The sequence below is a fragment of the Dermacentor andersoni genome, chromosome 4 (genome assembly GCF_023375885.2).
Source record: "Dermacentor andersoni chromosome 4, qqDerAnde1_hic_scaffold, whole genome shotgun sequence".
Classification (NCBI taxonomy): domain Eukaryota; kingdom Metazoa; phylum Arthropoda; class Arachnida; order Ixodida; family Ixodidae; genus Dermacentor; species Dermacentor andersoni.
The window spans coordinates 17149139-17177121 of NC_092817.1; the positions used below are offsets into that span (position 1 = coordinate 17149139).

Sequence of the window (27983 nt, forward strand, 5' to 3'; positions counted from 1 at the left end):
GTCTTCAGTCAACTTCAACGTTCAAACAATACAATCCTAAACAAGCAATCAAATCACATATGCATAGCATCGGGTCGCTCAGCATTTCTTGGGTATGTTACATGGTCTTTGGCTTTGGACTTTGATTCAGTTTGTATCGGAGAAAGCTTCGCGTTCAACCATATGTTTTTTAAGAAAGGGGACGGACGAGAACCGGCGTATTCAGCATGGTATGGCCGATGGCTAAGAAAGGGGCTTTGATTTTTAAGAAGCTGTGTTGGGGAAGCGGATTGTCTGTATTTATTGTAGATAATCCTAACCGCCTTCCTTCGTATTCTTTCTAGTTTGTTAGTATATTGTTGAGCTTACAGAAACCGCACAATATTGCCGTATTCTAAACTTGATCTTACATAGGTAGTGTAGGCTAAGTTTAATATTAGGAGGGGCCGAGTGGAGCCGACACTGTATAAACAGACGTTTGAAATCACTCGAGCTATTACCTGCTCTATGTGATTGCTGCAACGAAGGTCATTCGTTATGGTCAGTCCCAGATACTTGGTGTTCTACTCAAGGTAATACAGAATCATCCACTTGGTAATGGTACACAGACCTTGTTTTCTTGTTGCTTTAAGGTGAGCGCTTTTATGTATATTCAGATTGATCTGCCAATCAGTGCACCTCTTGCCTGCGGCCTCTATGATGTGATCTACTTCTGAAATAATTGCGTGATACATAATACAGTCGGCTGTGAATAACCGTATCTTTACGTTTATTTTAGTGGGCAAGTCATTGATGAAAACTTTCAAATAAAATGGGAGCCAAAACGCTACCTTGATGTACGCCTGAAGTAACGTTAGTTGTATTTGAGGCTAGGTCGTTAAGTTCAACACATTGGGTGCGGTCAATCAGGTAATTATTAACACAATTTACTACAGATCCTTCTCCTGAAGTTAGTTTAAGTTTATTGTTTTTGTGCGAATGCCTTGGAAAAGTCGAAAAAAAATTAGGTCTATTTGTTTTTGGTTATCAATGCTACGTCGTGAACCAGTTCCACTGAGTTATGGTTGAAAGGTCGCGGTGGAAGCCATGCTGACAAGGCGACAATATACCTTCTAAGTGGTCTACTATTTGCTTCAGTATAATATGCTCCAGTAGCTTATAGACAGTACAAGTCAATGATATGGGCCTATAATTGGAGGGATCTGTTTTTGTAGCTGATTTATTTATTGGAATTCTTTTGCCTTATTCCATGCTTTAGGAAGTGTACCTGTCGCTAAAGAATAGTTAAGTATGTACAAAAGCTTTGAAACTTTCAGCATATCTTTTGAAGAAATCATTGGGCATGCCCTCTGGTCCCGGCGCTTCTTAGTATCTAGATTTATGAGCAAGTTTAATACATTTTGTTCTGTTACATTTGGCTGACGTAAATGGTATTTCGAGCTGGATTCAACACATGGCACGTTGCCGTCATGTGTAAATATAGAGCAGAAATAATTGTTCATACTATTCGCTCTTTTTAAGCTTTCTTCTTAAGACGTTTGGCTTTAGATTTATTCATTGTTGCTTAAATATTTCCAGAATTTTGCCGGGGATGTTCTAATAAATTTACCGAGTGTATTGGTGAAGTAATTATGTTTAGCATTTTTCATGTTTAGCTTCACACTATTAATGGAATTGGTGAGTACTTCCCTTGTCCTAGGGGTATACATTCTACTTTTAGGGATTTTCTGAGCCTCTCAACTTACCGTTTGCCATGAATACTGTCCCTCGTTATCCACGGTTTATGTTTCCTTACTTTTTTAGTTTTTCTTGGTACATACTGCGTGATGCAATATGAAACGACCGATCTAAACCTCAGCCACAACCTTTCGACATCAACTGTATCGTCACATGAAAGTTCAGTAAATCACGAGAGTTCGAAGGAGATTATCGGTGATACTTGTATCGTCAGCTTCGCTAGTCTCGGAGGTAATATGCAGTTGCAAAGGCACAGCTTCTTTATTAACCGGATTAGAGTCAAGGATCAATTTACGGTCTGAGATGCCTTCTACTGTATCTATTGTTGCCTTATCGGCGGAGAAGTTGTCACTTAGCAACACAAGGTCAAGAATATTCGAACTTATTTCTTGAACACGTGCGTGGCTTGTTACTATCTGGCTGAGGTTAAACTGTAACATGATATCCATAAGTATATCTGCGCACTCCGAGTAATGACGGGGAATGAAAAGGACGACGACGAAGTGTTTCTATCATAGAACGCCCGATTCTTGGCCAATCCCCCACTGTGGGTATGTGCCACGACCACATAGGACAACAACAACAACAACAACAACAACAACAACGCTCGTACCTTTGTCTCGCTTTGTTTCTTTCCAAACTCTGGGAGCTGCCGCTCCCTTGTTGCGGCAATGGATGAAGGCCACGAAGACCTTCCTGGAGCCAAGCCATCATGTGGGGTCGCGTCCAGGAAACGTGGAAATGCGTCAAGTGACACAGACAGCGAGGCAACCGAGTTGTACTCGGACAGCGTCTACTCGTCGGACGACGATTTCACACTTGTCATGAGCCGAACCACAAAAAGCAGACTACTACGGAGGTCTTCGTCGCCAACTGTCTCCACCGTGAAGACAAAACCACAGCGCTGGCCGTACACTATGCTCTTCATGCCTGTGGACCCAGTGTCCAATCTGCGACTCCTAAACAGGCAAGTCCTTTCTGCGTTTCTTGAGGGAATCGCTCCAAACGAGATAAAGGACGTGAAAATAAACGCACGGAAGGATGTCCTTGCAGTAGATGTTCTACACCGTAGTGCACTGCAATGCCTGCGGCACGTAACGGAAATAGACAACGTACAAGTGCGATCCATGATACCTACAGGCTGCAATGGCACTGTCGGCGTCATTTATGATGCCGATATTTCTATACCAACCGACGACTTATTGATATTAATAAAGCCCACCACAGAAGGCACTCTTATCACGCACATCACAAGACTTAATTGGCAACACACGTTGCCGGAAGCTGTGGTTTGAGGGAGACAGCCTTCCCTCACACGTCAAAACTGGCCACGTCCGCCATCCAATCCGCCCATACGTACCGAAGCCCCTGCAATGCTACAAATGCTGCAAGATGGGACACGTAAAAGGTGTCCGTAGGAATAACCTCGTGTGCCCACGGTGCGCTGAATCTCATTCAGCAGATGCCTGCCGCGCAACTGTGTTAAAATGCCCTAACTGCCATGGTACTCATGAGGACTCATCCAATGATTGCCCGCGGGTGAGGAACGAGCGAGCAGTACTCAAACGTATGGTACGGGACCATTCAACACACAGAGGCTGGCGCTACTCTCAGGCGACGACGCAATCGCCACCGAAGAGCATTACGAAGAGTTACATCTACGGAAAGATATACACCATCTTCCGGCAAAGCGGCTACCGTATCAACGCCGACTTCCACAGACAGACACTGCGAAAACGAAGAAAGAGGCAAGTCGCGCACCTCCTGAAGAGTGGCCTACACTTCCACGAGCACAACCTGCATCGGAGTCACATCAAATTGCGCCGCCCTCAATGACCTCACGAACCGCGGATGCGACGACGACTGAGGATCGCCAAGTCATAGTGATGCTGAGGTCACTTATGGACGCCATGCGCATTCTACTGAACAGCATGAAAACCCCGTCGGCACAGAGCGCACTGCAGGTGCTGGACACTTTGAGTCCGGTGCTTGCGGCTCTAGGGTGAAACTACGGCCCGAGAATTGCCGTCGTTTCAAGCGGAGGTCAAGAATGCATCTGTCTTTCAGTGGAACACCAGAGGGCTTAGGTCACGCATGTCCGACTTTAGACAGTTTGTTTTTACGCATCAATATCCCATTATCGTTATTTGCGAGCCCAACCTGTCAGCTCCTATCAGACTGTACGTGTATGAGTGCTTTATGTCCTCTACCGACGGAGAGTGCAGCAAGGTTGTTGTTTATACGCCGTGACTTATTTACATCACCCAGTGCCTCCTGACGAAGCAAATCAATACGTTTGCTTAACAGTGAAGAAGAAAAAGCTCACGTTAACAATTCTTGGAGCCTATTTATCTCCAACAAGCCGTCTAGATTGTGAGCGCTTACGGGGAATTTTGAGGAGGTGGTTTCGGTATCGCTGCGAGCGGACGCGCTGTGTATGGGCTCCTCCTTCGAAGTCCACAGCGACCGGTCATTTCGACTTGAGCCTCTCAACATAGCCACCGTCGTATCCGGGAAGGTGAGCCGCCCATTTTGAGCCCACCTGGGTGTCACTATCCCACCCGGGTAGGATTTTTCGGCCTTTTCTCCGTGTACCTGGTGCACGCCGAGGCTACGCCTGTCTTAGGCCTAGCGTCCGTGACCCCCACAGCCCACCCAGCCATGGAATACCAAGTAAACGGCACTGACATCGACCCCGCCGAAGCCCTAAACGGAGAATGGGAGACTGTCCTGCGTCTCCGCAAACAGTACCGCCCGGCGACTGCCACCCACTCTCCCCAAACGGAACCCAAGGGCGGCGACGGCCGTTCAACCGCCGAGATATCCCGAGCTGCGGCGCCGCCAGCTGCGCAGCGCCCGCTCCGTACGCGACACGCGCCTTTCCCGCAACTCCCGCGGGGAGACTTCAAGATCGTAGTCCGACCACGCGGCGGTTTGGACGTAACCAAGGAAACCCCTCGAACGCTCTTCGCAGCAATCTGTGATGCGACGAAAATCCACCTGCAGGAAGCGCTCGCTCAGGACCAGGTGCGGCTGCATCCAACAAACAATACCTTGACGATCAGCACTCCAGAGGAGGCTCGAGCTTATGCCCAAATAACGTCAATCCGCATCGGCACGAGCGCAACTGATGTCACCGCATACCTCGCTCCACCCGATGATGCCGTGAGGGGCGTCATTCACATGGCCCACAGTGGTGAATCGCACGATGAAATCCTGAAAAAACTTGTTCCCTTCAATCCTCAACTACCAATTATTGACGCTCGGCCCTTCGGGAAAAAGCGATCCATTATCACTTTCGCCACCGGCCCCCTGCCAAAGGCTGTCCGCTTTTGGGCGGGTATTCACACTTGCTTTCCTCATCGACCAAAAATGGAGGCTTGCTACAACTGCCGCCGTATCGGACACCGCCAGGATGTCTGTCCCGTCCCAACTAGCCGATGTTGCCACAATTGCGGTGACAAGCACACGCCAACGGAACCCCCAACCTGTACACCCAAGTGCATTGTCTGTGGGGACGAGCATCATACTGGGAATGTTCAATGTAAGTACCGGTACACACGCCCGCCACCACGCACCCAGCCAACCACCGGATGCCAGTCAAGAACCCGGGAGCGGAAGCCAGCCCCGCGAAAGTCATCGCGCAGTGCAAGCACTGCGCGCTCCATTTCACGTGACCGTAGCCACAAGCCCCAGCAGGACCTCACCTGGGGCGACCGTGCAAGAAAATCGCCGCCTGCCCCGCCTGTAAACTCCGGACCACAACGAAGGGGAGCTCCGGGCCCTGCGGGAGGCGGTAAGACGCCTCACAGTCCTCACTCAGAGCTCACTTCCCTCTCCTACTCTTTCTCACTCCCCCTCCTTCTTTCTCACTCCCCCACTCCTCACTCCTCCCAACTTCACCTCCTACTCTATCACAAACCAACACCGCTCCCTCTCAATCACCCCCCTCAAAAAAAACAACGTATCGCTCCCCCACCCCTCACCTCCGAGCCGATCGATGTCGACTCCAAATTGAAAGACCTCTCCGACCAATTTGACAAAAAACTCAGAGATTGAGGTTCGCCTCGAAAGCAAATTCAATGCTCTCATCACTGACCTCACTACGAAAGTGGAGACGCACTTGGAACGCTGCATGGAATCTATGCTTCAGAAAATGGTCAACCTCCTCGAAGCACGCCTCACGCAGCTCCCCCCGCTCTCTACCCCCCTTCTCCCCACAGCACAACTAACTGCCATGGAACCCCACATCCCAATAGACGCGAGACTAACCCCTCTTATTCATCCCTCTACGCTCCAATATGGCGGGACGGGGCAACAACTCCCTTCACATCATAACCTGGAACAGCCGCGGCTTCCGGGGCAAGCGCGCACCCCTGCAGCTTCTACTTCCTACACTTTCCCCAACACCCCAAGTCCTTCTTCTCCAAGATACCGCCAATCAGGCCACACTCCCCAGTTATAACTCCACACTCTGACACCACAAACAGACCCAGGGCGTCCACACTTGTGCACCGCACTTTAACACACAAGACACATTACATCACATCAGAGACGCCCAGCGTGATCACCGAAATTATCCATCATACGGATACACTCCCATCCATCTTTATTGCCAATATCTACCACCCCCCATCCCAACCGATGGCCTCGTTGGACTCGCTCCTCCGAGAGTTGCACCCCCTCGCAGGGAAGCACCCCGTACTAATCGGTGGGGATTTCAACAGCCAGCACACTGACTGGGGATATAAAACAACCACACACAGAGGTCGCAGGCTCTGGCTGCTCATGCAGAACCTCCAACTTTCCGTCCACAACTTTCAGATGCCTACGCGAATCGGCAACAGTGTCAGCATGGACACTAGTCCGGATCTGGTGATCAGCCGCTCCCTCCGTGATGTCACCTGGACGAGAACACAACACACACTGGGCAGTGATCATTACATGATACAAGTCACTGTCCCATTCAAACCACCCCGCCACGCCTACATGATACACAAACTCATTAACTGGGACGCTCTCCGCACCGCGCGGACTGCCCTCCCTGACAACCCCATCACCGACATCACCGACTGGGTAGACTCTCTTCAGACTGACATCCAACACCATACGCAGCTGATTGAAACCACCACAGACACCCCGACACTAGACACCCGACTCGCCCACCTCTGGGAGGCCTACCACAGCCTCCTAGAAAGGTGGAAACGGGGTAAACATAACAGAACACTAAAGAAATGCTTAGCCGCTTTACAATCCCAAATTCAACTACATTCGGAGGAGCTCTGCCGCTCAAATTGGGGGCAAGTATGCGACGGCATCGCCGGCAAACTGACAACCAAAAGGGCGTGGCACCTCCTCCGACACCTCATCGATCCATCGAAAACGAAAAACACCACCCAGCACCACGTCACCCGGCTCATACACACACACACATGGACCACCCCGATGCTCTCTTGGGTACACTCCGCGACACATACACTTCACCTGGCATACCATCTCCTCTCCCCTCATACACAGGACAGCCGAACCCCGAACTCGACACCGACATAACAGAGGCAGAGGTCAGAGCAGCCCTCATGACTCTCCGCGCCAATTCCGCGCCTGGCCCCGACCAGATCACCAACACAACGCTTCGTAATCTGGACAATCAATCGATTACTCTCATCACGGAGTACTTCAACCACTGCTGGAAAGAGGGCACCCTCCTCCAGTCTTGGCGACACGCAAAGGTAGTCTTCATTCCGAAGCCCAACAAACCACTTACACTCCAAAACCTTCGCCCAATCTCGCTAACCTCGTGTCTCGGAAAGCTTTTCGAGCATGTGGTATCAGCGAGGCTGGCACAGCACATGACAGACCATGACTTATACCCTCACAGCATGGTGGGATTCCGCACCCATTTGTCCACACAAGACGCCATGTTGCAAATCACCCATGACATCTTCCATCCGCTCATTCCAAGCCACACCAAGGCAGTCCTGGCTTTGGATTTATCCAAAGCCTTTGATCGCGTCGAACATCACGCGATCATGACTGCACTCTCCCCACTGAATGTGGGCACACGTACGTACACCAACATTCAGGCATTTCTCACAGCACGCACGGCCGAGCTTCACTTCGGCCCGCTCACCTACCCCACATACTCACTAAAAAGCGTAGGCAACCCGCAAGGCTCCGTCCTCTCACCTTTCTTATTTAATATCACACTCATCCCCCTAGCACGACAATTGGCAACCGTTCCTCACGTGAAACATACTCTCTACGCAGACGACATTACACTATGGACTACTCATGGCAGTGATGGCGCCATACAGGACACCATCCAAGCAGCCACCAATCTGGCCCAAAACTACGCAGTTAGCGTAGGACTTTCTTGTTCCCCAGAGAAGTCCGAGCTGCTGTGCATTCGCCCCAAGAACCGCAACTTGCCCTGCTTTCCCATCGTCATCGAGCTGGACGGTAGACCGATACCAGAGGTCGAAACCCTCAGGATACTTGGTATGCATATCCAGAGTGATGGAAAGCACACGACTACACTCCGCAGACTCAGGCAGGTAGTAGGGGCGATCTCGCACCTTATCCGCCAGGTCTCGGGCCACCACAGAGGCATGAGGGAGCGTGATCTATGCCGACTTGTTCACGCCTTTGTACTCAGCCGTGTACTCTACTCCACCCCCTATCTCAAACTCTCTCGCCGTGAAACTGACGCCATGGACGCTCTTATTCGCCGAGCATACAAAGTCGCCCTCCACCTTCCCATAAATACACCTACCGACCGACTCTTACAATTAGGCCTCCACAACACAATCGGGGAACTTGTAGACGCGCACCGCCAAGCACAATACCTTAGTCTCACACAAACCAACACAGGCCGATACATACTGCACTCCCTTGGAATCCGGATACCAGCCAACGATCCGACATTACGCCCCATATCAAAACCCTTACACCCCGAACTGCTCATTAAGCCACTCCCCCGCAACATGCACCCCGACCACCACGATAAGCGCCGCAGAGCTCGAGCTACAGCGCTGCACCGTTACTACGGCTCGGAACCGGACGCCGTATGGGTAGACGCAGCCTGCAAGGGTGATGAAGCGGTCGCTGTCGTGGTGGATCACACTCTCTCTCCGATTGGAACGCACACACTCCCCCCAGACACCTCTCCCGAAGCTGCAGAGGAAGCCGCCATTGCCCTAGCTATCAACACAGAAACACGGCATATTTTATCAGACTCCAAAACTGCAATCCTAAATTTCGCACGAGGCCGAGTCCACGTCCCTGCTTTTTGCATACTGGACTCGCCCGTTGCACCCCCGCCCCGTCATGTGGAGCTGATTTGGGTGCCCGCGCACTGCGGGAATCCTGGAAACGAGGCCGCCAACCTCTTAGCCCGAGGTTCTTTAAACCGGGCTCTTGCGGCCTCCGATCCGGGATTCACGAAGGAGCGCGCGCACACTTTCAACGAGCTGATGAATGCCTCCAAGGCGGCGCGTCAGCTGTACCCCGCAGCGCACAAATCCCTTAGCAATCGACAAGCAACCCTTTGGCGCCGATTACACTCACTCTCCCATCTCCTCTGACTCTTTCTCACTATCACACACTTTTCCTCACATCAGCCTGTAATCTCTGTCCCGAACCTCGCGCTTCTGCTCTCCACCTCCTTTCCCATTGCCCGGCGGATCCTCCCCCGCGGGGCCTCGAGCACCTGAAGACCTGGGAGGACTGGGAGACCCTGCTGCGCTCTGGAGACCCGGTCGTGCAGACCATGGCTACTGATCGGGCTGCCGGCGTTATGGAGCGAAGCAACATAAACGCTTGAGTGCAGTGGGGTCGTGCGGGGGCCCGGGAGCCTGCGTGCTCCAAACTCCTCAGTCTTACAATAAAGTTTTTATGATGATGGGAATTTTGACATCGACTCCACAGCCGTGGGTACTCACTGGTGACTTTAACGCCCACCATTACCTATGGGGAAGCTCCAAAGTGAACTCTAGAGGCAGAACGTTGGTGTCCTCTGCCTATGAACTTGAATTTTGCCTGTCAAATGATGGAAGCCCTACTTATCTGCGTGGATCAGCGTATAGTAGCTGCTTGGACCTTACCTTCGTTTCACGTTCTCTTTCGGGAAGAGTGCACTGGTTTTCGAATTTAGAAACACGGGGTAGCGACCACATCACGACCTATTTGAAGGTCGAAGGTTTGGCTAGCTCCAAGTCCTCCAGAACCGTCCAGTGCACCGATTGGCCTAAATACAAAAAATAATGGAAGACTGTTGTCGTGACGGCACCTCCTATAACCTACAGGGTGCGATAAAGGATGCCATACAAACAACCACGCATTTGCTTTCGAATAGTTCTTCCCGCACCGATTTCGACATCGAACTAGCGAAACTTCGAGCAATTCGCAGTCGTGCAGAGCGAAGATATAGACGCACGAAGTCCAATTATGATTTGAGATTGGCTAGACGAACACAAAAGAAAATACAGCGTCACATGAAGAAGCTGGCTTCGCGACAATGGGTATCCTTTTGCGAGTCCCTGGATCCGCGAAAACCTTTGTCGCTTATATGGAGGACTGTTCGTGGCCTTCGCACAACCTCTGGTCAGCGCCACCCGTTTAAATCTCTGGCACTCCATCTACAATGTAGAGATATTGATGTCGCTGAATCTTTCTGCAGAAAGATTGCTGGCGAAGCAAATTCCGATGGTACGGGAACGCTCAACCACCCACCGTTCTAGAACTAGAAGCTGCGCTGGCTTTGTGCAGGCGTTCTTCAGCGCCAGGACCTGACGGCATTACATACCGTGCCCTGTGTAACCTAGGAGACCAAGCTCGGAAGGCACTCTTGCTCCTGTACGACTCCTGGCAGACGGGTACGGTTCCGCAAGAATGGAAGTCAACTCGCCTTATTCCACTTCTCAAAGCTGGCAAGTCGCCTTTAGTCATTTCCTCATAGCGTCCGATCGCTCTTGCCAGCTGTGTCGGAAAAACAATGGAAAGAATGATTTTAACACGTCTGGAATGGTACTTAGAGTACTATGAAATCTACCCAGATGCTATGGCCGGATTCAGACGTGGCCGTTCGTCAACAGACAACGTTGTTGACTTGATAACATTTGTGCAACACCAAAAGGCCTGTAAGCGACTATCTGCTGCTCTGTTTCTAGACGTTAAAGGGGCTTATGATAATGTCACCCATGAAGCCATCCTTAGCACGTTAGAAGCCGTCGGACTTGGTGGTAAGATGTATATCTGGGTGTGCAACTACTTACAGAGGAGACCATTCTACGTGCACACAGAAAATGGCCCGACATCCGAGCATTACGGTAGCCGAGGAGTCCCTCAAGGCGGAGTTCTTAGCCCGACTTTTTTCAATCTATGCGGACGACATCTGCATTTGGGCATCAGGTGTGACACGACTTCAGCTTCGCGCTCGGCTTCAGAAGGCAGCCACAATGACATCTTGCTACCTTCGTGAACAAGGACTTCAAATTTCATGCGGGAAGTGCGCAATGGTGGCATTCACGAGGAAGCGAATGTCTGCTTACGGCGTATCTATTAACGGGCAACTTATACCATACAGCAGAAGTCACATGTTCTTGGGAGTCATAATTGACAGAGACCTATCTGGGACTCCGCGCGTGAATTACGTGAAAAAGCGGCTGACTGCTATCTGTCACCTGTTCAGGTTCCTTGCAGGATAAAGTTGGGGAGTATCTATACAGGCTGTTACAACGAACAACGCCATGTACAGCTGTACATGGCGTTGTTCGTTGGTTTCCTGCGATACAGCCTGCCTGCAATATCCAACAGCTGCAAGACTAACCTGCGTACGATTCAGAGTATTCAAGCCCTTAAGATATGTCTTGGCTTAGCACGCAGTGCATCAACGGCTGAAACCATTGCCCTTGCGCAGGATTACCCAATCACGACGCACATTACCGTTGAGACAATGCGTATGCATCTCAGGCATTATGCTAGGACCCTTTCCCACCATTTGGCGAGCCTCACTGCTGCAAGGCCCTGCTCGACATTTAGCGGCATTGTCAGACCACATCCTACGTCGTTTACTTCAGGGTACGCACCTGCGGCCAAGCCAGCGTTTCTTCCATGGTGTTTGAGCCGTCCACAAGTACGTATAATGATTCCAGGTCTACAGAAGAAGACAGATATACCGGCCCCTGCTCTAAAACAGCTGAGCTTACTTCTTTTGCATGAGAAGTACAGCAACCACGTGCACATCTATATCGATGGATCGACTACGTCGTGCAGTTCTGCTGGTGCCGTGGTTATACCAACGCGAAGAATGACACTGCTGTTCAAGACATCGCATGTCACGACCTCAACGGCGGCAGAACTAACAGCCCTGCGTCGAACACTGGAATTCATTGATTCTGAAAGACCTACAAAATGGGCTGTGTTCGGTGATTCAAAACCGGCATTACAGTGCACGCAGTCAGTTCTCCGACACGGATGCCATGACCAATTGACATACGAAGTCGCGAAACTTTACCATCACGTCCAACAAAAAGGTCACGAGGTCGTTTTTCAATGGGTACCTGGCCATTGTGGAATCACTGGCAATGATTCCGCCGATAACGCTGCTCGCACAGCACATCAAGAAGAGCACAGCGTTCCAATTCCGCTTTCGAGGACAGACGCCGCAAGGCATCTTCGACACATGGCACGCAGTTTCACACTGACCGAGTGGAACTCGCCAAACTTACGACTTACACGACTGCATCGACTAAACCTTTCCCTGCAACTCCGACCTCCAATCGGACTTCCTCGACGTGAAGCTACGCTTCCCTGTCGCCTTTGGTTAGGAGTTGCCTTCAAAAAGGCATACTCTACATTAATTGGAATGACTGACAGTGCAGCATGCGAGGTCTGTGGCACCGAAGAAAACATCGACCACCTGCTGCGCCACTGTCCACGATACACCCCAGAGAGACAAGAACTTGCCAAAGCTTTCCAAAAACTGGACAATCGACCGCTTTCTGTGCAGGTGCTGCTGGAACACCGCCCCCATCGCCCGTCGGCCCATAAAGCGGTGAAGGCGCTTTTGTGCTTCTTAAGGACGACGGGCTTGTCCGACCATCTGTGACTTTTAATGCAATTTCTGTTGGACCACACACGTCAGCGAACTTACCGCAATTTCCTTCTTTCCTTCCCTCCTCTCTCTCTCCCTGTTATCATTGTTTCCCCTTTCCCCCGGTGTAGGGTAGCCAACCGGCCGTTATTCTGGTTAACCTCCCTGCCTTCTACTTAACTCTTTCCCTCCTCCCGAGTGATGGCTCGTATATTGTGCCAGTCAATGCCTGGCAGGTTGAAATCACCCATCAAGATTAGTTTAGCACTCTGAGCGTGGCGTTATAAGTATAAATGCAGGGACGCCATTGTTTCGGGGAGACTGGTAGGACTGCGGTACGCGCACCCGACTACGACTGCGCATGACCATACACCAATTTGCAAAATACTGCTTCTACATTGGTCATATGTGGTAGCACAGTGAAATGTATTTTTTGTTTGTTAATGTACAAGCCAACGCCACCATGCTACCCCGTGCTTGTCTCTTAGCATAGTGTTAGCATCCGTCATATCGTCTGATAGCCATGTTTCGGCTACTCCTAAAAAATCTGGTTCCGTGTCTAACAGCAGGCATTCGATTGAGTCAAGTTTGTTCAGCATACTGCGACCATTTACACTTGCGAAGGTTATTTCTTCTTTCGTACTCGGTGAGGGCGAAGTGTTGCAATTTCGGCTTTTTTTTATTATTATTATTTTTTTTGAGGCATTAGTCGAACTTCCAGAAACATCGGTGATGGCTGCAATACTGTTGCTTTCTTCGTCCCACCGATATTACAAACCGTTTATCTTTATCGAAGATGAAAGAGAATTTGTCACCCGCTTCTTAGTATGTTTTTGCGCATTGCCACGATTGTTTTCTCACGGCTCTTATACGCGGCGAAAAATCTTCACTAATCGAGGAAGCGGAACCTTGAAGTCGGCCGCAGTTCCTAATTATTTTGCTTTTATCTCGAAAGTTCAGAAATTTCAGTATGGCCGGTCCAGTCTATGTATCCTTTCTCTTTGGACAGGATCAATATTGAGGATATTTTTAAAGTGTTCTTTTTCATAATTAGCTTGTTCGTCGCGGGCGTCAGTTTTCTTTTGCGTCCTCAGTAATCCCGTAAGTTTTTTTATTTGATCTGCGTGAATGGTCGCCTATATGCATCTAAAGCGATGGTATACAACTTCTTTTAGTTGCGTTACCTCAGTCGTACATTCAGTTAGTTTTTTTTTTTTGTCGAGAACAGAAATGCTTTATAATTCGGCTTCTAATGAAGGTAGTCTGGAGTCCTTGATTGGTTTAAGGTCCGTAGGGATTTGCTGCAGCAGCTTCGGCCCCGGATTAGTCTCAATGTTTCCAGAAAACAGCTATATTCTTTGCATGAGCCTATGTCACAGAGTAGCGAACACAAGAGCCCTGGGCACGGCAGCCCAACAAAGGCTGCTAGAGCGAAAACACTTTCAGTATATAGAAGTACGCGTAATCGGGTACATCGCTTCGTTGGAGGACGCCCACGCGATGTCTTCGCTCATCTGCATCAGGCTGAAATAAGGCCTTGTGTAACTGCTAGTGCTTTCACTTGAAAGCGCCGCCACCACTGGCAAGTTATATTTCGCTCAGAATGCGAGAACAGCGCCTTTCTGCATTTGCTCGGCACGTCATTCGCTATCGGAGAGGGGAAGCCAGATGGCGCCGCATGCTGGCAGCGCCAATAGAGCGGCGCCGTAAGGGAATTGAAGTGTATGTTTACTGACCATAGGCAATCCCAGAGTGTATTGGTGTATCCGTCGTATTGTGTTCATTTGGGGGAGTCGCCTTTTTCGACTCGCGTCAAGGAGGGACTTTATTCCGGTTAAGCTCCCTGTCTTCCCTATCTCATTTCTCTAACTTGAAATAATTTCCTCACCCTCCGCGACTGTTCGGTTGCTGTGGCGGTCTAGTGCTGATCGCCTCGGGTTCGCTTCCAGGAAGGAAACTAAAACCACTAGCCCTCACCGCCACCACCATTCCCTCAACCCAATCTCTACGCATGCAATACCTACGCATTCGCATGCGTGCAGCATCTATGTCATTGCGTTGTTAAGCATGATGTCGCGGAATCTAACACCTGGCCGAGGCGGCCACATTTCGATGGGCCGAAATGCGAAAACGCCCGTGTACTGTGCATTGGATTCACGTTCACGGTCAAATTTAATCCGGACTCCTCCACAACGGCGTGCCTCTTTATCATATCGGGGTTTTGGTATAACGTAAAATCTCAGTTTTTCTTAAGGACAACATTGCATGCAACGCCTGTCTAAAAAGTCTCCAACCTCGTTTTTATTGCGACAGCACTATATGTACGCTTGAGGCACAATAATTAACGCCGTCGGCACTGCCGCCGTTGTCGTTCTGTGCCGCCGAAAACGCGGGCGGTTAAAGGGCCCCTCACCAGGTCTGGCCATTTTGAGCTGACAAGCGCAGACCATACAATGCGCGCTAACGATCGTATTTGCAAAGAATTACACCGCTACGCGCCGCGGAAAGGTCTCAAATTTCAGTCCGAACGCCGTTTTCCTTTTCTCTCGCGGCGACCGCGCTCCAAGCCGGACGGTGACGTAGCCGTGTCACTGCGCCTACGTAGTCGTGTCCGCACAATGACGTCGCTCGTAGTGACACGTGACTTCGAGAATTATTCAAAGTAACTTCTGTTATTCGTGTGATCTGTTGCTTGAACTGACGAATTGAAGTTTAGAGAAATAATAAAACATACACACTGAGTGTCTGCGTGCTTTTTTTTTTTTTACTTGGCGCTGAAGCAAGAGAGATGTACTTCCGCTTCGTCTGCTTGTTCCCACGATCGTGTAGTCACGTGCGCAGGGACCGAAACTATGCTATTTCTACCGTGTTCCAGTGCGTGATCATGCTCTGCGATCCGCTTGTTCTGCGTCAGTATTCGTGTAGCACTGCATTATATTGCTATTCATGTGGCCTTGTGCACAGCGCAAGGTCGTGCGTTGCGCGAAACGACAACAGTTCGCGCGCAACGCCGTCAGCTAAAAAACGCAGCGCCGCAAAAAAAAAAAAAAAAAGCCAGGAGGAAGAAAAAAAAATGAAGGCGGGCCTCGTGACGTATGCGTCACGCGATCCTTGCGGTCCGGTATGGGAGAGCGCAGGGAAGGAATTTCGCTTGCGGTGGCTAGATGGATCGAGTGTCTCGCTGTGCTGTGGAGCTCGCCTCCTCTAATGATGGGTTTGCGGCACTGAAATAGTTCTATCTCGTCTATTAATGAGCTGATTTGAAAAATTCTTGCGGCAGAACGCTCCCTGGAGGACAATTCACAACTTCCAGCGTATAACCAAACGAAGCGCGAAGTGGAAGCGTCTCCAACGCTACTCTCAATCGCCTCTGTGGCGGAGCAAGGGCAATGCGCTCTGCCCTCCTCTGCTAGCATGAGCAAGGTGCGGTGTAAGACTCCCGGTAGCTTCCAGGGAGCTGTTCCATCTGCACAGCAGGAGATTCCTTGCGTCGCGCCAACATGTCGCTCACGCGTATCACCCATTGGTCAACAGTGGCTGGTATATTGCGGTAGTTCACGCATGCTAACTTTTCTTCTTCTTGCGAAAGTAAACGCAGTCGTTTCCAGTTCTCGACACTCATGTCTTCGTTTGTGCAGACGGAAAACTTGGGAGCCACGGCGTCGGCTGCACTTCGCATGGCCGCTCAACCCTGGGAACTCGTGGCAATGATAAGTCATCTGCTGTCGCTGTCGACTCGCCGAGCTTTCAGTTCACTACACGCAGCGTTTGACCAGGCACGTTTTCTTGACTTTCTACGCGCCGCTCGTTCTTGGCTTTTTGTTAGGGCTTCCGCTGTAAGCCCCGTGTAAAGCATTGCTAGCACATATTTTCGAAATTGTAGAAACTCTGTATATACCCCGCAATTATTCTACTTAAAAGGATCACACTTACCTATTAAGAGTGAAAGATGGGAAGCTTTTGTAAGATTGTATTAATTTTATACTAAACTTGCCTGGTAATTCCGGACCTGGCGTCGTCGACATTATCGTGACGTCATGATGCAAAGCAAGATTTTTTGATGTTGCAAAGAGCTAACCCATGGAGGAAAGAAACAAAATAGGAGATGCCCTGACGTCATGTTCAAGCCGGAAATGCAGCCATGTTGGTGTGCCATCTTCCTTTGCGCCTCCAATCAGCTCGCCGGAGCAGATAGGCGGGAGCTTTGAACTTGCATTGCTATACGAGCCGCCGGAAGTGCGTGCTGCTGACGCGCGTCAGAACAAAGCTACGAAACTGCTGTAACAGCTTCAGTAAAGCAGAGGCGCTCCTGTGCTTTTAGTGGCACGTTGAAGACGATGACGAAGACTCGTACCGTGATGACTTGAGTGTCCCTGTTGCTGGCTGACACTCACACTCGGACACTGAACACAACTTTAAAGCTTGCGCATCAAATTCCGATGTCAGCATGTCTCGCGAACAGGCCGTGCTGCGAGTAAGGCACGGGCGGAAGAAACTCGTCTCACTTTTCAGAGACCTAGAGCAGCAGCGAGAGCTTCAGGAGCGCGGTTGCTATGGCAACGTTTGTAGTAACAGTCCCAGTGCTCCCTTGCGAAAAACAGCACGTGACTTATGCCACACTTTCTCCAGCACGTCCGTGCTGGCCGGGGCCTCTCCTATGCTTTCCTTGCTCCATGCCCTAAACACACAGAGGCCATATTAAGTCTCGTTCGAACTCCAACGAAACTGACAAAAAAAAAAAAAGACAACTTTGCGAAGACAGCATCGAAGTAAAAAAAGTTCTGTAGTGATTTAGCATTAAATTCGAGGGAAATGCGCTATAGAATTACGGTCAACTTCTTTGAGGTCTCGGATCTGTGATTTAAACCGCGTTCACCACATTGCAAACTGTTTTTCAGGAGCTCACTCGGCACTCGTTTCCTCTCTTCGAGGAGTGAAGTGCAACTGAGGGTGGTCCGGAGCAGGGCCGCGAACTTGCAGCGAGGCATTTTCCCGATGCTAATGCCTTTCGGTGCTCTTCGCGTTCGTGGGTGGTCAAGCGGCGCTCCACCCCTCGAATGCGAACAGCACCGAAAGGCATTAGCATCAAAAAGACCACCGTGTGCGCGTGCGTGTGGGGTGGGGGCTGGAAAGGTCTTCCTTTCTTTTAAATTTTCCTTTGGTCAGCGTAGAGCCCCGGGTTTTCGTCTACCTTTTCACCAGCTTCTAATGTCTGAATACCAGAGGCAACCAACAGGTGTTCGTAGGGGAATGTGCACGTTTGTATTTGTTGTGACTAAGCCGAACAGCCTACGTTGTAACAGTTTCTAGTTTTTTTTTAATGGATTACTCTTCGAATGCTGAAACCATGCTGTCTTAGCATACTCTAAATAGGGTCTCGCGAAGGTCGTGTAGGCTAGGAGTTTGGTGGACGGAGGTGATATACAGTCTTAGGCATCGTTCAAAGCAGAACAGTTTTCGCAGTGCAGTGGTCTATAGGGATGCTTGTGAGGCGATTGTTCCATTCCAGATCAGTTAATGTAGTACCTTAATATTTGTCTTACTTTTGCTAAGGGTTAGTCGTTAATAAGGTAAGTCTAGTGAAAAGGTTCATTCCTTCTTGAGGTGGTCATGGTCACGCATCTTATTTTGTAAACTGACATATGCCAATTATTGCACCAATCTGCAAGCATGCTAAGAGATATGTAGCAGGTGATCACTGGCTGTTAATTTGTCTGTAAATAATGCAGTCATCGGCAAATAACATTATACTGCATTCTATATTACTAGTTATGTCATTAATAAAAATGTAGAATAAAACTGGTTCAAGCACAGATCCAAGGCGGAACTCCGGATGTTAGTGGTACATTTCTAGATGGCATGTTTTCTATTACTACGAATTGGGATCGATGTAACAAAAAGTATTTAATCCAGGTGAATATTTTCCGTTTTACGAGCACGGTTTCTGGTTTCGCTATTAGTTCCTTGTGGCAGAGAGAATAAAATGCTTTAGCTAGATCACGTGATAGCATATCAATTTGACTGTGGCCATTGATAGCAAGCGCAAGATCATCTACTTCAGTGAGCTGAGTAATGGTTCACCCACCGCTTCGAAAATCGTATTGATTAGGTGATAGGTAGTTTGTCTCTAGAATCTTAGTGATATGCTTCAGAAAGATAGGCTCGATCAACTTACAGGATGTGCTTGTTAATGATATTGGACTGAAATTAGACGGCGTGTCTGTCTCCCGATTTGTGGATTGGAATTACTTTAGCGACTTTCCATCGTCTGATAGTTTGGAATTTAAAAGTGACTTGCGAAAGAGCAGGCCGAGGTACGTGCTCCACATTTCCGCTTAAAAATGTGGAGGGCCGTGTAGCCTTTTTGGGATGTAGTTTCAGGAGGGTAAGAATTCCGGCGTCAGTGATGTCTAAGGGTGCAATACTCGCATTATAGTCGCCGTCCCGAGGGGACGTAGAAAGCGATTTTCCTTAAATACCGAATTAAAAAAGAAAATCGTTAATTTCGTTTGCTCTAACCGTGTTTTCTTCTGGCGGGGGCTTATATAATACTCCATAAAACTTATTAATAAGTACTTCTGCAAACCAGTTTTGGTTTGGGTACCCACGGAGGTGAATGCTTTACAACGTCATATCGCCGGCTCGTTTAGTTCCTGCAACCACGTGAGCGCGGACGGAAGAAACGCACGCCGCGTTCTTGTTGGCTTCTTTATGAGCAACGTCATCATTCCTAGCATATTCCTGCATGGCGTCAGCAAACTTAGTTCTGCGCCAGGATGGCACAATAATGTCGCGATGGCGCCAGGTTTAGCGTTTGGCAACCAACTGTATAGTATCAAGTTAAAACATATTTTACTTGTTTATCATTCCTCATACTTTCCAAGTGTCGCGCTTTTACGCGCGAAAAGGTTGTGGTAGAGTTTCCACAACTTCGAATGTCCGTGTCGGCGTCCATTTAGTCCCGGGTTGTCCAATGTACGTTTCTTGCTACGCTGTGCCTGTTCTCCGAAAGAGTGTGGGGAACTTAACGCAGGGCCTCCCGTATAGCCTTTTTCTTACGCTGCAGCAAGTCTCGTTTTGTGAATAATTGAGCAACTCATTAAATAAATAAATGCTACACTAATTGTTATTACGGTAGTATTTCATTCTTAAACAAACGTATTCTCAACTGGCCGAAATACAGGTCAACAAGTTGTTTCCAGTTTCTTCGATGTGGATTGGGGCTTTGGGGGATTTAACATATAAGCACTGCACCTCATTGCCCCCGCCCCCTTTTTCTGTTGTTATTAGGGTAAGTTCACAGAGAATACGCACCTCCACCTCAGTCAGTCATCGCCTTCGAATCGACAATGAGAAAGCATTTTTTATGTGCAGCGGCCCGTTAAGACCGAGGGGCGGCGTTGGGCACCACTCCAAAAATAGGCTGTCCACAAAATAATCTCGGCGACACCTCAAGTCGAGGAAAGTATTAACACTATTGGCGTGATTTGGCGTGCCTCGCTGAACACGCTTACAGTGATTATTAGGTATCGACCTTTTAATGCAACTGGTACCCAACTGGCTGCAACTGACGTGTTAGTCTTTAGCGAACCTTCTGAGCTTATTCTTTTTTATTTCCTTTTTCTTTCAGTTGATCTCGTTTTGCAATCCTGGCCAAGGCGTCGACGTCGCCGATGAGCAGTCGCTGGTCACGCAGTGTTCTCGAGTGTTGACGAAAGTGCGCACCGCTTTAGAGCTCCAGATGTCTTACGAGACGAGCGCCTTCGTGTGCATTGGGGCCGCGCTCCTCAATTACCTGAAGGCCATCCTCTTTGTGCACGGCATCTTTTCCGTATCTGCGCAGGTAACTGTAGAATTTCGTCATTGCTTTTTAGGCCGTTATTAATGTTGACTCTTGTCTCCGGATAGAAAGCCACAACCGTTCGATTTCTATGCAGACAGCAAAAAAAGACACAAGCGAGTGAGCAGACGGCGCTTGCGTGGTCTGTTCATTCGTCCCTGTCAGTGCGCTGTTTTGAGTGTGGGAACATGAAAACAAATACCCGAAGTTCCCACCATATAAAGTGCTTGATCTCGTTAGCTTTTGGAGCGACTTTCCTACTGAAATTACCAGAGTGAACTCTGGCACTGCGATCGTTCATCTATCATGTGAACAGGAAATAGTACATGCACCTGTCTAGTTGCGTCTCCATGCTAATTGCGGCTCCATACAAGACTTCATTCATTAGTTTATCAGCCTTTTTCAGGAACCGTAGCAACAGAACGTGGACCAGGAAAAGCCCTAATGGTGAAACAAGTGAGATTGACATCATACTTTCTGCTGATCCCACCATATTGCAGGCTGTAGAAATGATAGGTAAGGTAAAGTGCAGTGATCATAGGTTAGTGAGGGCTAGGATGCACCTCAATTTGAAGAGAGCAAGAGCAAAATTGGCCAAGAAAAAAACACGTCAACCTAGAGGCAGTAAGGGTAAAAGCAGACAAATTCAGGCTGGTACTTGCAAACAAATATGCAGCCCTTAGAACAGAGATGATGATGACAGAGCTAAAGAATGAAACCGTAACTACGTTGGCTTCAGAAGCAGCAATAGAAGTGGGAGGCAAGGCACCAAGGCAACCAGTAGGCAAGGTCTCTCAAATAACAAATACATAGTAAAGCAACGACAAAAAATGAGTGTCCAACTCAAGAGATGGGGTAGAATTCGCGGAACTGTCAAAACTGGTCAACAAGGTGAAAATAAGTGATATTCGAAACTATGACTTGAAAAAGACTGAAGAAGCCGTAAAAGATGAACGTAGCCTGAAAACAATGAGAATCTTGGCATAGGACAAACCAAGATGTATGCACTGAAAGATAAGCGGGGTAATATCATCAGCAATCTCGAACATATAGTAAAAGCAGCGGAAGAATTGTACACTGACCTGTACAGTACCCAGAGGAGTCAGGATACCTAAATTAAAAACAGTAATGAACAGGATACAGAAACTCCTCCTATAACTAGCGATGAGATCATAAGGGCCTTGCAAGACATGAAACGAGGAAGAACGGCAGGAGAAGGTTGAATAACAGTCGATTTAATCAAAGATGGAGGAGACATAATGCTAGGAAAACTGGCGGCTCTTTATACGAAATGTCTATCAACTGCAGGGGTTCCAGAAAACTGGAAGAATGCAAACATTATACTAATCCACAAAAAGGGAGACGTTAAAGAATTGAAAAATTATAGGCTCATTAGCTTACTCCCAGTATTATATAAAATATTTACCAAAATAGTCTCCAATAGAATAAGGGCAACACTGGACTTTAGTCAACCAAGGGAACAAGCGGGCTTCATGAAGGGATACTCTACAATATATCATGTCCATGTCATTAATAAGGTTATCGATAAATCCGCAGAGTATAATAAGCCTCTCTATATGGCTTTTATAGATTACGAAAAGGCATTTGATTCAATAGAGATACCAACAGTCATAGCGGCATTACGTAATCAAGGAGTACAGAGCGCTTACGTAATAAATACCTTGGAAAATATCTAGAGGTTGCACAGCTACCTTAATTCTACACAAGAAAAGCAGGAAGATACCTATAATGAAAGGGGTCAGACAGGGAGATAAAATCTCTCCAATGCTGTTCACTGCGTGCTTAGAAGTATTCAAGCTATTAAACTGGGAAGGCTTAGGAGTAAAGGCCGACGGCGAATATCTAAACAACCTTCGGTTCGCCGATAACATTGCTCTATTCAGCAACAATGCAGACGAGTTACAACAAATTATTGAGGACCTTAACAGAGAGAGTGTAAGAGCGGGGCTAAATATTTATATGCAGAAGACAAAAATAATGATAAATAACCTGGCAAGGGAACAAGAGTTCAAGATTGCAAGTCAGCCTCTAGAGTTTGTGGAGGAGTACGTTTACCTAGGTCAACTAATCACAGGGAACCCTGACCGTGAGAAGGAAATTCACAGAATAAGAATGGGTTGGATCATATACGGCAGACATCGTGAGCTCCTGACTGGGAGCTTACCATTATCATTGAAAAGGAAGGTGTACAATCAGTGCATTTTAGCAGTGCTGACATATGGGGCACAGACTTGGAGACTAAGAAGCTTGAGAACATGTTAAGGACCACTCAAAGAGCGATTGCACGAAGATTGTTAGGCATAACGTTAAGAGACAGAAAAGGGCTTGGATCAGAGAGCAAATTGGTATAGACGATATTCTAATTGACATCAAGAGAAAAACAATTGAGCCGAGCAGGTTGTCTAATGCGCCGGTTACATTAACCATTAGGGTTACAGAATGGGTACCGAGAGAAGGAAAGCTCAATAGAGGACGAGAGAAGACTAGGTGGAGCGATGGAGCGATGGATGGATGGATGGATGGATGGATGGATGGATGGATGGATGGATGGATGGATGAATAACATTTCTGAGGTCCGCCGGTGCGCGCGATTAGTGCTCAGCGGGCCGCTCCGACTTCGGGACAGAGGCCATGCCCCTCCGCCGCGTCGCGGGCCCGATGGACAGCCCAGAGCTGTGCTTCGAGGTCCGAGCTGCGTTGAGCTCGGTCCGATTCTTTCTTGGTTGTCCTGGCCCCCGGTGCCAGGGGGCAACCCCAGAGCATGTGAGCAAGGCTAGCTATCCTTACATAGCGACACGCATTGTGAGGGTGCGCGTCCGGAAAGATTTTGTGCAGGAAGGCCGGGCATGAAATTAGGAAATTCGCGGGCGCTACTTGGAATCGATTGGCGCAGGACAAGGGTAATTGTAGATCGCAGGGGGAAGCCTTCGTCCTGCAGTGGACATAAACAGACTGCTGATGTTGATGCTATCAGCCTTTATTAGCCTAAGCTTTCCTATATTTTTCTAAACACATGAAGACAATACAACTCTTCATGATGCATGCATAAACATAGCGAATTGCTGTTGCATTTATAACGCAGTATTTTGTTACAATATGATCAATTTGCAAGGTCACAATGTCGCTTAAGGCCGGAGGACGAATTTAAGGTAAGTCCATATGCGACCCATCATTCCTATGCTGGCTGCACCGCCATGCTTGCGACTATTGTGTAGATGCTAGCGTAGAGAAAGGAAACGGACTATAGGCGTGGGCGTCACGTGACGTTTGTGAAGTTTCTTCATAAACATAATACAAGGAAGCTCATGGGAAGTAGGTCTTCACTACGCGATCGTCAAGCGGTAATTGGTAGCTACCGAGCATGCGGTAAGTATGGGGGAGCACAGCGTCACTACAAGATCTACCAAGAGCCAAACAATGCCTTAAAAGGTCTGGTAACCACGGGCGCATTTTCCAAGAGTCAATACGCAGGGTAGCCTCGAGTGTAAGGTGTGACGTCAGACGAGGTTGACTTGCCGATGCTAGCTCCCCTACGTCATGCTCTCTCCTAGTGTTTCCTTCCTGCATGCTGTTGGCTTAGTTGGTACAAGTTCATCTTAGAAGTGGCACAAAGCAAGACAAAAAAATTAGACGACAGGGCCACCTTTTTTGTCGTCTACTTTTATTTGCCGTCCTGTTTTGTGCCATTTTATGCCAATATGTAGTTTGTAATTTTGTAGGAAACTTGGGGAAATTCTATGGGCGGCAACTGTTCTCGTTTTGCGGAGCTCAACAGGCAATGTATACTTCATGCGGGTCTGTATGGTGACTTGTGCGGCGCCGCATGCCGTCGCTATGAACATGACGAATACCGGAACCGAAGACTCCGTAACGCGTGTGCCGAGCATACTTTCACGCCACTGGCATGAGCTGTCCGCCGTGAAGCTGGAAGGTCAGTAATTCCGAAGATTGTTCATCCACTTTTCCTGGGTGGCGCTTCATAAGACGCACATGTCGCGTCGTATATATTTCCCAGGATCGCGATTCTAATTGGTTTGCTATAGCTGTATCTTCTACTTCGGCTTGCGTAAAGGAGCGAGTACAGTGTGCTGCTCAACTCGCCTCGTGCATTTTGTGCTTTGTGTGATGAGATGGGCGGCGTGGGGCGCCTGCATTCTGGTGAATTATCTGGATGGATGGGCGCACATTATGATGAGGACAGAAGCTGTTCGAGTAGGAGGTGTGGTCTTCTAACGCGAGCTTCCAAGACGGTGTTTTCTGTAGTAATGAAGACAGACTTCCACGCCCACTGACTGCCCTCCTCAGACATTCAGTTGAGGAAGGTTTAGCGAAAAACCTTGTTATCATCATCGAAGACGCTCGAATGGCTCACATAGCCCGCCCAGCATACCAGGTTTAGTAACTGGAAAATTTTACTGCCGACTCCAGCCAGGCTAATGCAACCTAGCTGTTGCAACGCAATCGCCGCATTCATACGTATACGCGCGATTCGAAAACCGCGACATTTGTCCAATATGTCGTGACTAAACTTTGGTCGACAGTGTTATTTTTTATTGCGATATATGGAAACTTCAAGCCAATTTTCCACGTCGCTGCCGTGAGCTTCCGTATATATTTAGGTATATGTATTCTACATGCCATGCAATGCTATATGACATGCTGTGCATGCGGGTTATATTGCAACACCATTCTGTCACTGAAGTTGCTCATATCAGGTCTTACATTCTTGACAAAATTTGTCCTGGAAAGACGTTTGAAACATACCCGACACGGAAAAGTGATGGCAAAGTCGCTTTAGACGTTGGCTTTAATAAGCGTAAAGGAAATTGTCCAATGACAGCATTGAAACAGAGGATCCCTAGCACAGCAGCTCGTTTTTACTTAGTCGGCTTAGGTTCACTTCAACACATACTGTCACTACAGCTACGAGTCTTGCACTTGGCGTAATATTCTACCACGTTTCTAGCACATTACTTGATTTGCCCTTATGGCGAAGCTATCTTATTATATATGCTCCGTAACGCAATGTACTTACTGAACAGCGTATTTTCATACGCGCCGCGGTAGCAGAGTGGCTACGGCGTTGAACTGCTGAGCTCAAGGTTGCGGTTTGGATTGCGGTCGCGTCAGCAAGAATTCGATGGAGCGAAATAAAAGAAAAGGAGCAGTCGTCGTGCACTTATGTTTAGATGCATGCACGTTAAATGGACACTAAAGCGAAACAATAAATCAGTTTAGACTAATGAAGCATTGTTTGAGAACCCTGCAGGCGGTCATTCCAAAAAATAGTTTTATTATTAGATGAGAAAATGGAGGTCCAAGTATCAGTATTTGAATTTCGCGCCGAAACCCCAGCGCCGGTACGTCAGCGTGACGTCAGGGATTCCAAAGTATGTATGTTTTCGCATTTGGGCCGCGTTGGCTCAGTAAAGGTTCCCGAAAGTTGCCATGCTTGTTATTTGGTTTCTTGAACACAATGTAGTCAATCTGTACTGTTATATATAATTATTAGGCCCTAGAAGATGCCATCAAAATCCAAGACGTCACAGCCCTCAGGTGCGGGAACTTAAGTAGGCGTCGCCACCCGTATTTCGTTCTTGCACTTTTTCTGGCTTAGCAAACGTCTTATGTTGTAAGAGTGGCGTTTTTGGTGTTGTAGAGCGGCAATTCACTGATGCAGAAGGAATAATTTTTTCACTTTAGTGTCCCTTTAAAGAACCCCAGGTGGTCAAAATTAATACGGAGTCTCCCACTACGGCCTGCCATATAATCGGATCGTGGTTTTGGCACGCAAAGCACTCATTACTCCTAAAAAAAAACTGCTTGCTCGCAGACACCGGAAGAACTGCGCGACGTGGCGATGGAGCACGCCTCGCTGAGTTCCTGGGTTTCTACGACAGAACCGTCAAGTCTGTTGCTTGGCATCTTCAACAACTTCACCACTTTGTACCGTGCTTGGTCAATCAGGAGGGTACGTCGTCATGTGACTTATTTGCCAACCTTAACGCAGACACTGCTCTCCGCTTCCAACCTGCCATCTTCGTCGTCGGACGACGACATTGAGATTGACGTTTCAAACCCTAACAGCGACTCCTTGACAGACGACTAGCCTTTACTTGACTGTTCTCCTGCACAACTTTTGCAGCAGTTATCTCGTTAATAAACCTTCTTCTCATTTTCGGATACCAACTTCTTCTTCCGCAATGAATTTACGCAATTTGTCCATGTCCACTTTGCACTCTTCGGTGTTCACGGCTCGCAAACACAGACGCCCCGGGACAGGCCTTCGCGAGGAGCGTCAGACAGGCCTGATAGATAGTTCGTCCTATCCAGATCTTGTTGAAAGCACAAGCCTCTACCTCAAGTTCTTCCCATGTTGGGCGCCCTTACCAATCTGGCCATTACATCTATCCTAAGCCCTGTAAGGGCATCACAAAGGCAGAGGAACGCATTCTCCTTCGCCTTTACACCACAACGCTACTGTGCCCGGCAGTCTTAAAATACTTTGACCCTGCTTGCACGGGGAAGTGCCCGCACTGTGAGAAAAAGTCCTCAGACATTTTCCACATGGTGTGGGCATGTCAAAAAACCCCAAATCTAACTCCCCTAACAAACTCTTCCCGGGATGACTGGGAGGCAGCCCTGCTCGGCTGCTCTGACCTGACGGCCCAACGGGCCTTGGTCGAGCGGGCCCGGGCGGCAGCCGGCGCCAATGGGCTCCCGTAAGGGGGAGCCCACCTAGTGTTTGTGCAAAACTTATGTAAATGTTTTTCAGACAGACAGAGGCGCCCTTTGTGCTCGAACTTGATACTCGAAGCACGTTCTATCCTCAGCTGACGGGCGGGAAATGGCTTCTTTCCGCTGCGCGCTAGCAGTGCTCACATGCGCGTCTGACTGAAGAAAACCAAACACATTTGTCTTCAAACTGTTCAGTGCCATGTCAAAGGCGACCATTCGATGGCAGGCACTGTTCGAGGGCTTCAAGCACCGATACACTGAAAACACTTAATGATCACCTTTATTAGCTTCGGCATGCCTATGGCATTCGATTTCCGCGAGACAGTTATGAGCATGCTGCCATTCGGGGCACCCTTCTGCCCTGGAACGTGCGTGTGTATATATGTGTACGTGCATATAGTGTGTGTGTGTGTGTGTATACGTTTTCCAGGTGGGTATCATATCTCTGCATCCGTTCGCTTTCTTTTCTTGCAGGAGAAATAACGACCTATGAGACATTTGCATACGTGTAGTCATGCTCACCACATCTCCACAATGTTTTGGTACAAGGCTACAACAGTGTTCAAACACCTGATG

At 48.5% G+C, this 27983-nt stretch overlaps 1 protein-coding gene across 3 annotated transcripts in view; it reads left to right on the forward strand.

Annotated features, from left to right (window-relative positions):
* The window catches only part of LOC126536057 (uncharacterized), a 31763-nt gene extending 4911 nt beyond the window's left edge, over positions 1-26852 (forward strand). The window contains exons 2-5 of one of the 3 annotated variants that reach the window (XM_055073436.2): positions 16447-16584; positions 20439-20651; positions 26503-26640; positions 26680-26852. In XM_055073436.2, the coding sequence (XP_054929411.1) occupies positions 16447-16584; positions 20439-20651; positions 26503-26640; positions 26680-26778 (588 nt within the window). In that variant the 3' untranslated portion in view covers positions 26779-26852. Of the gene's footprint in view, positions 1-16446; positions 16585-20438; positions 20652-26502 lie in introns of all 3 variants that reach the window. The other 2 variants (XM_050182949.3, XM_055073437.2) reach the window with 2 other exon arrangements.
* The last annotated feature ends 1131 nt before the right edge of the window (positions 26853-27983 follow it).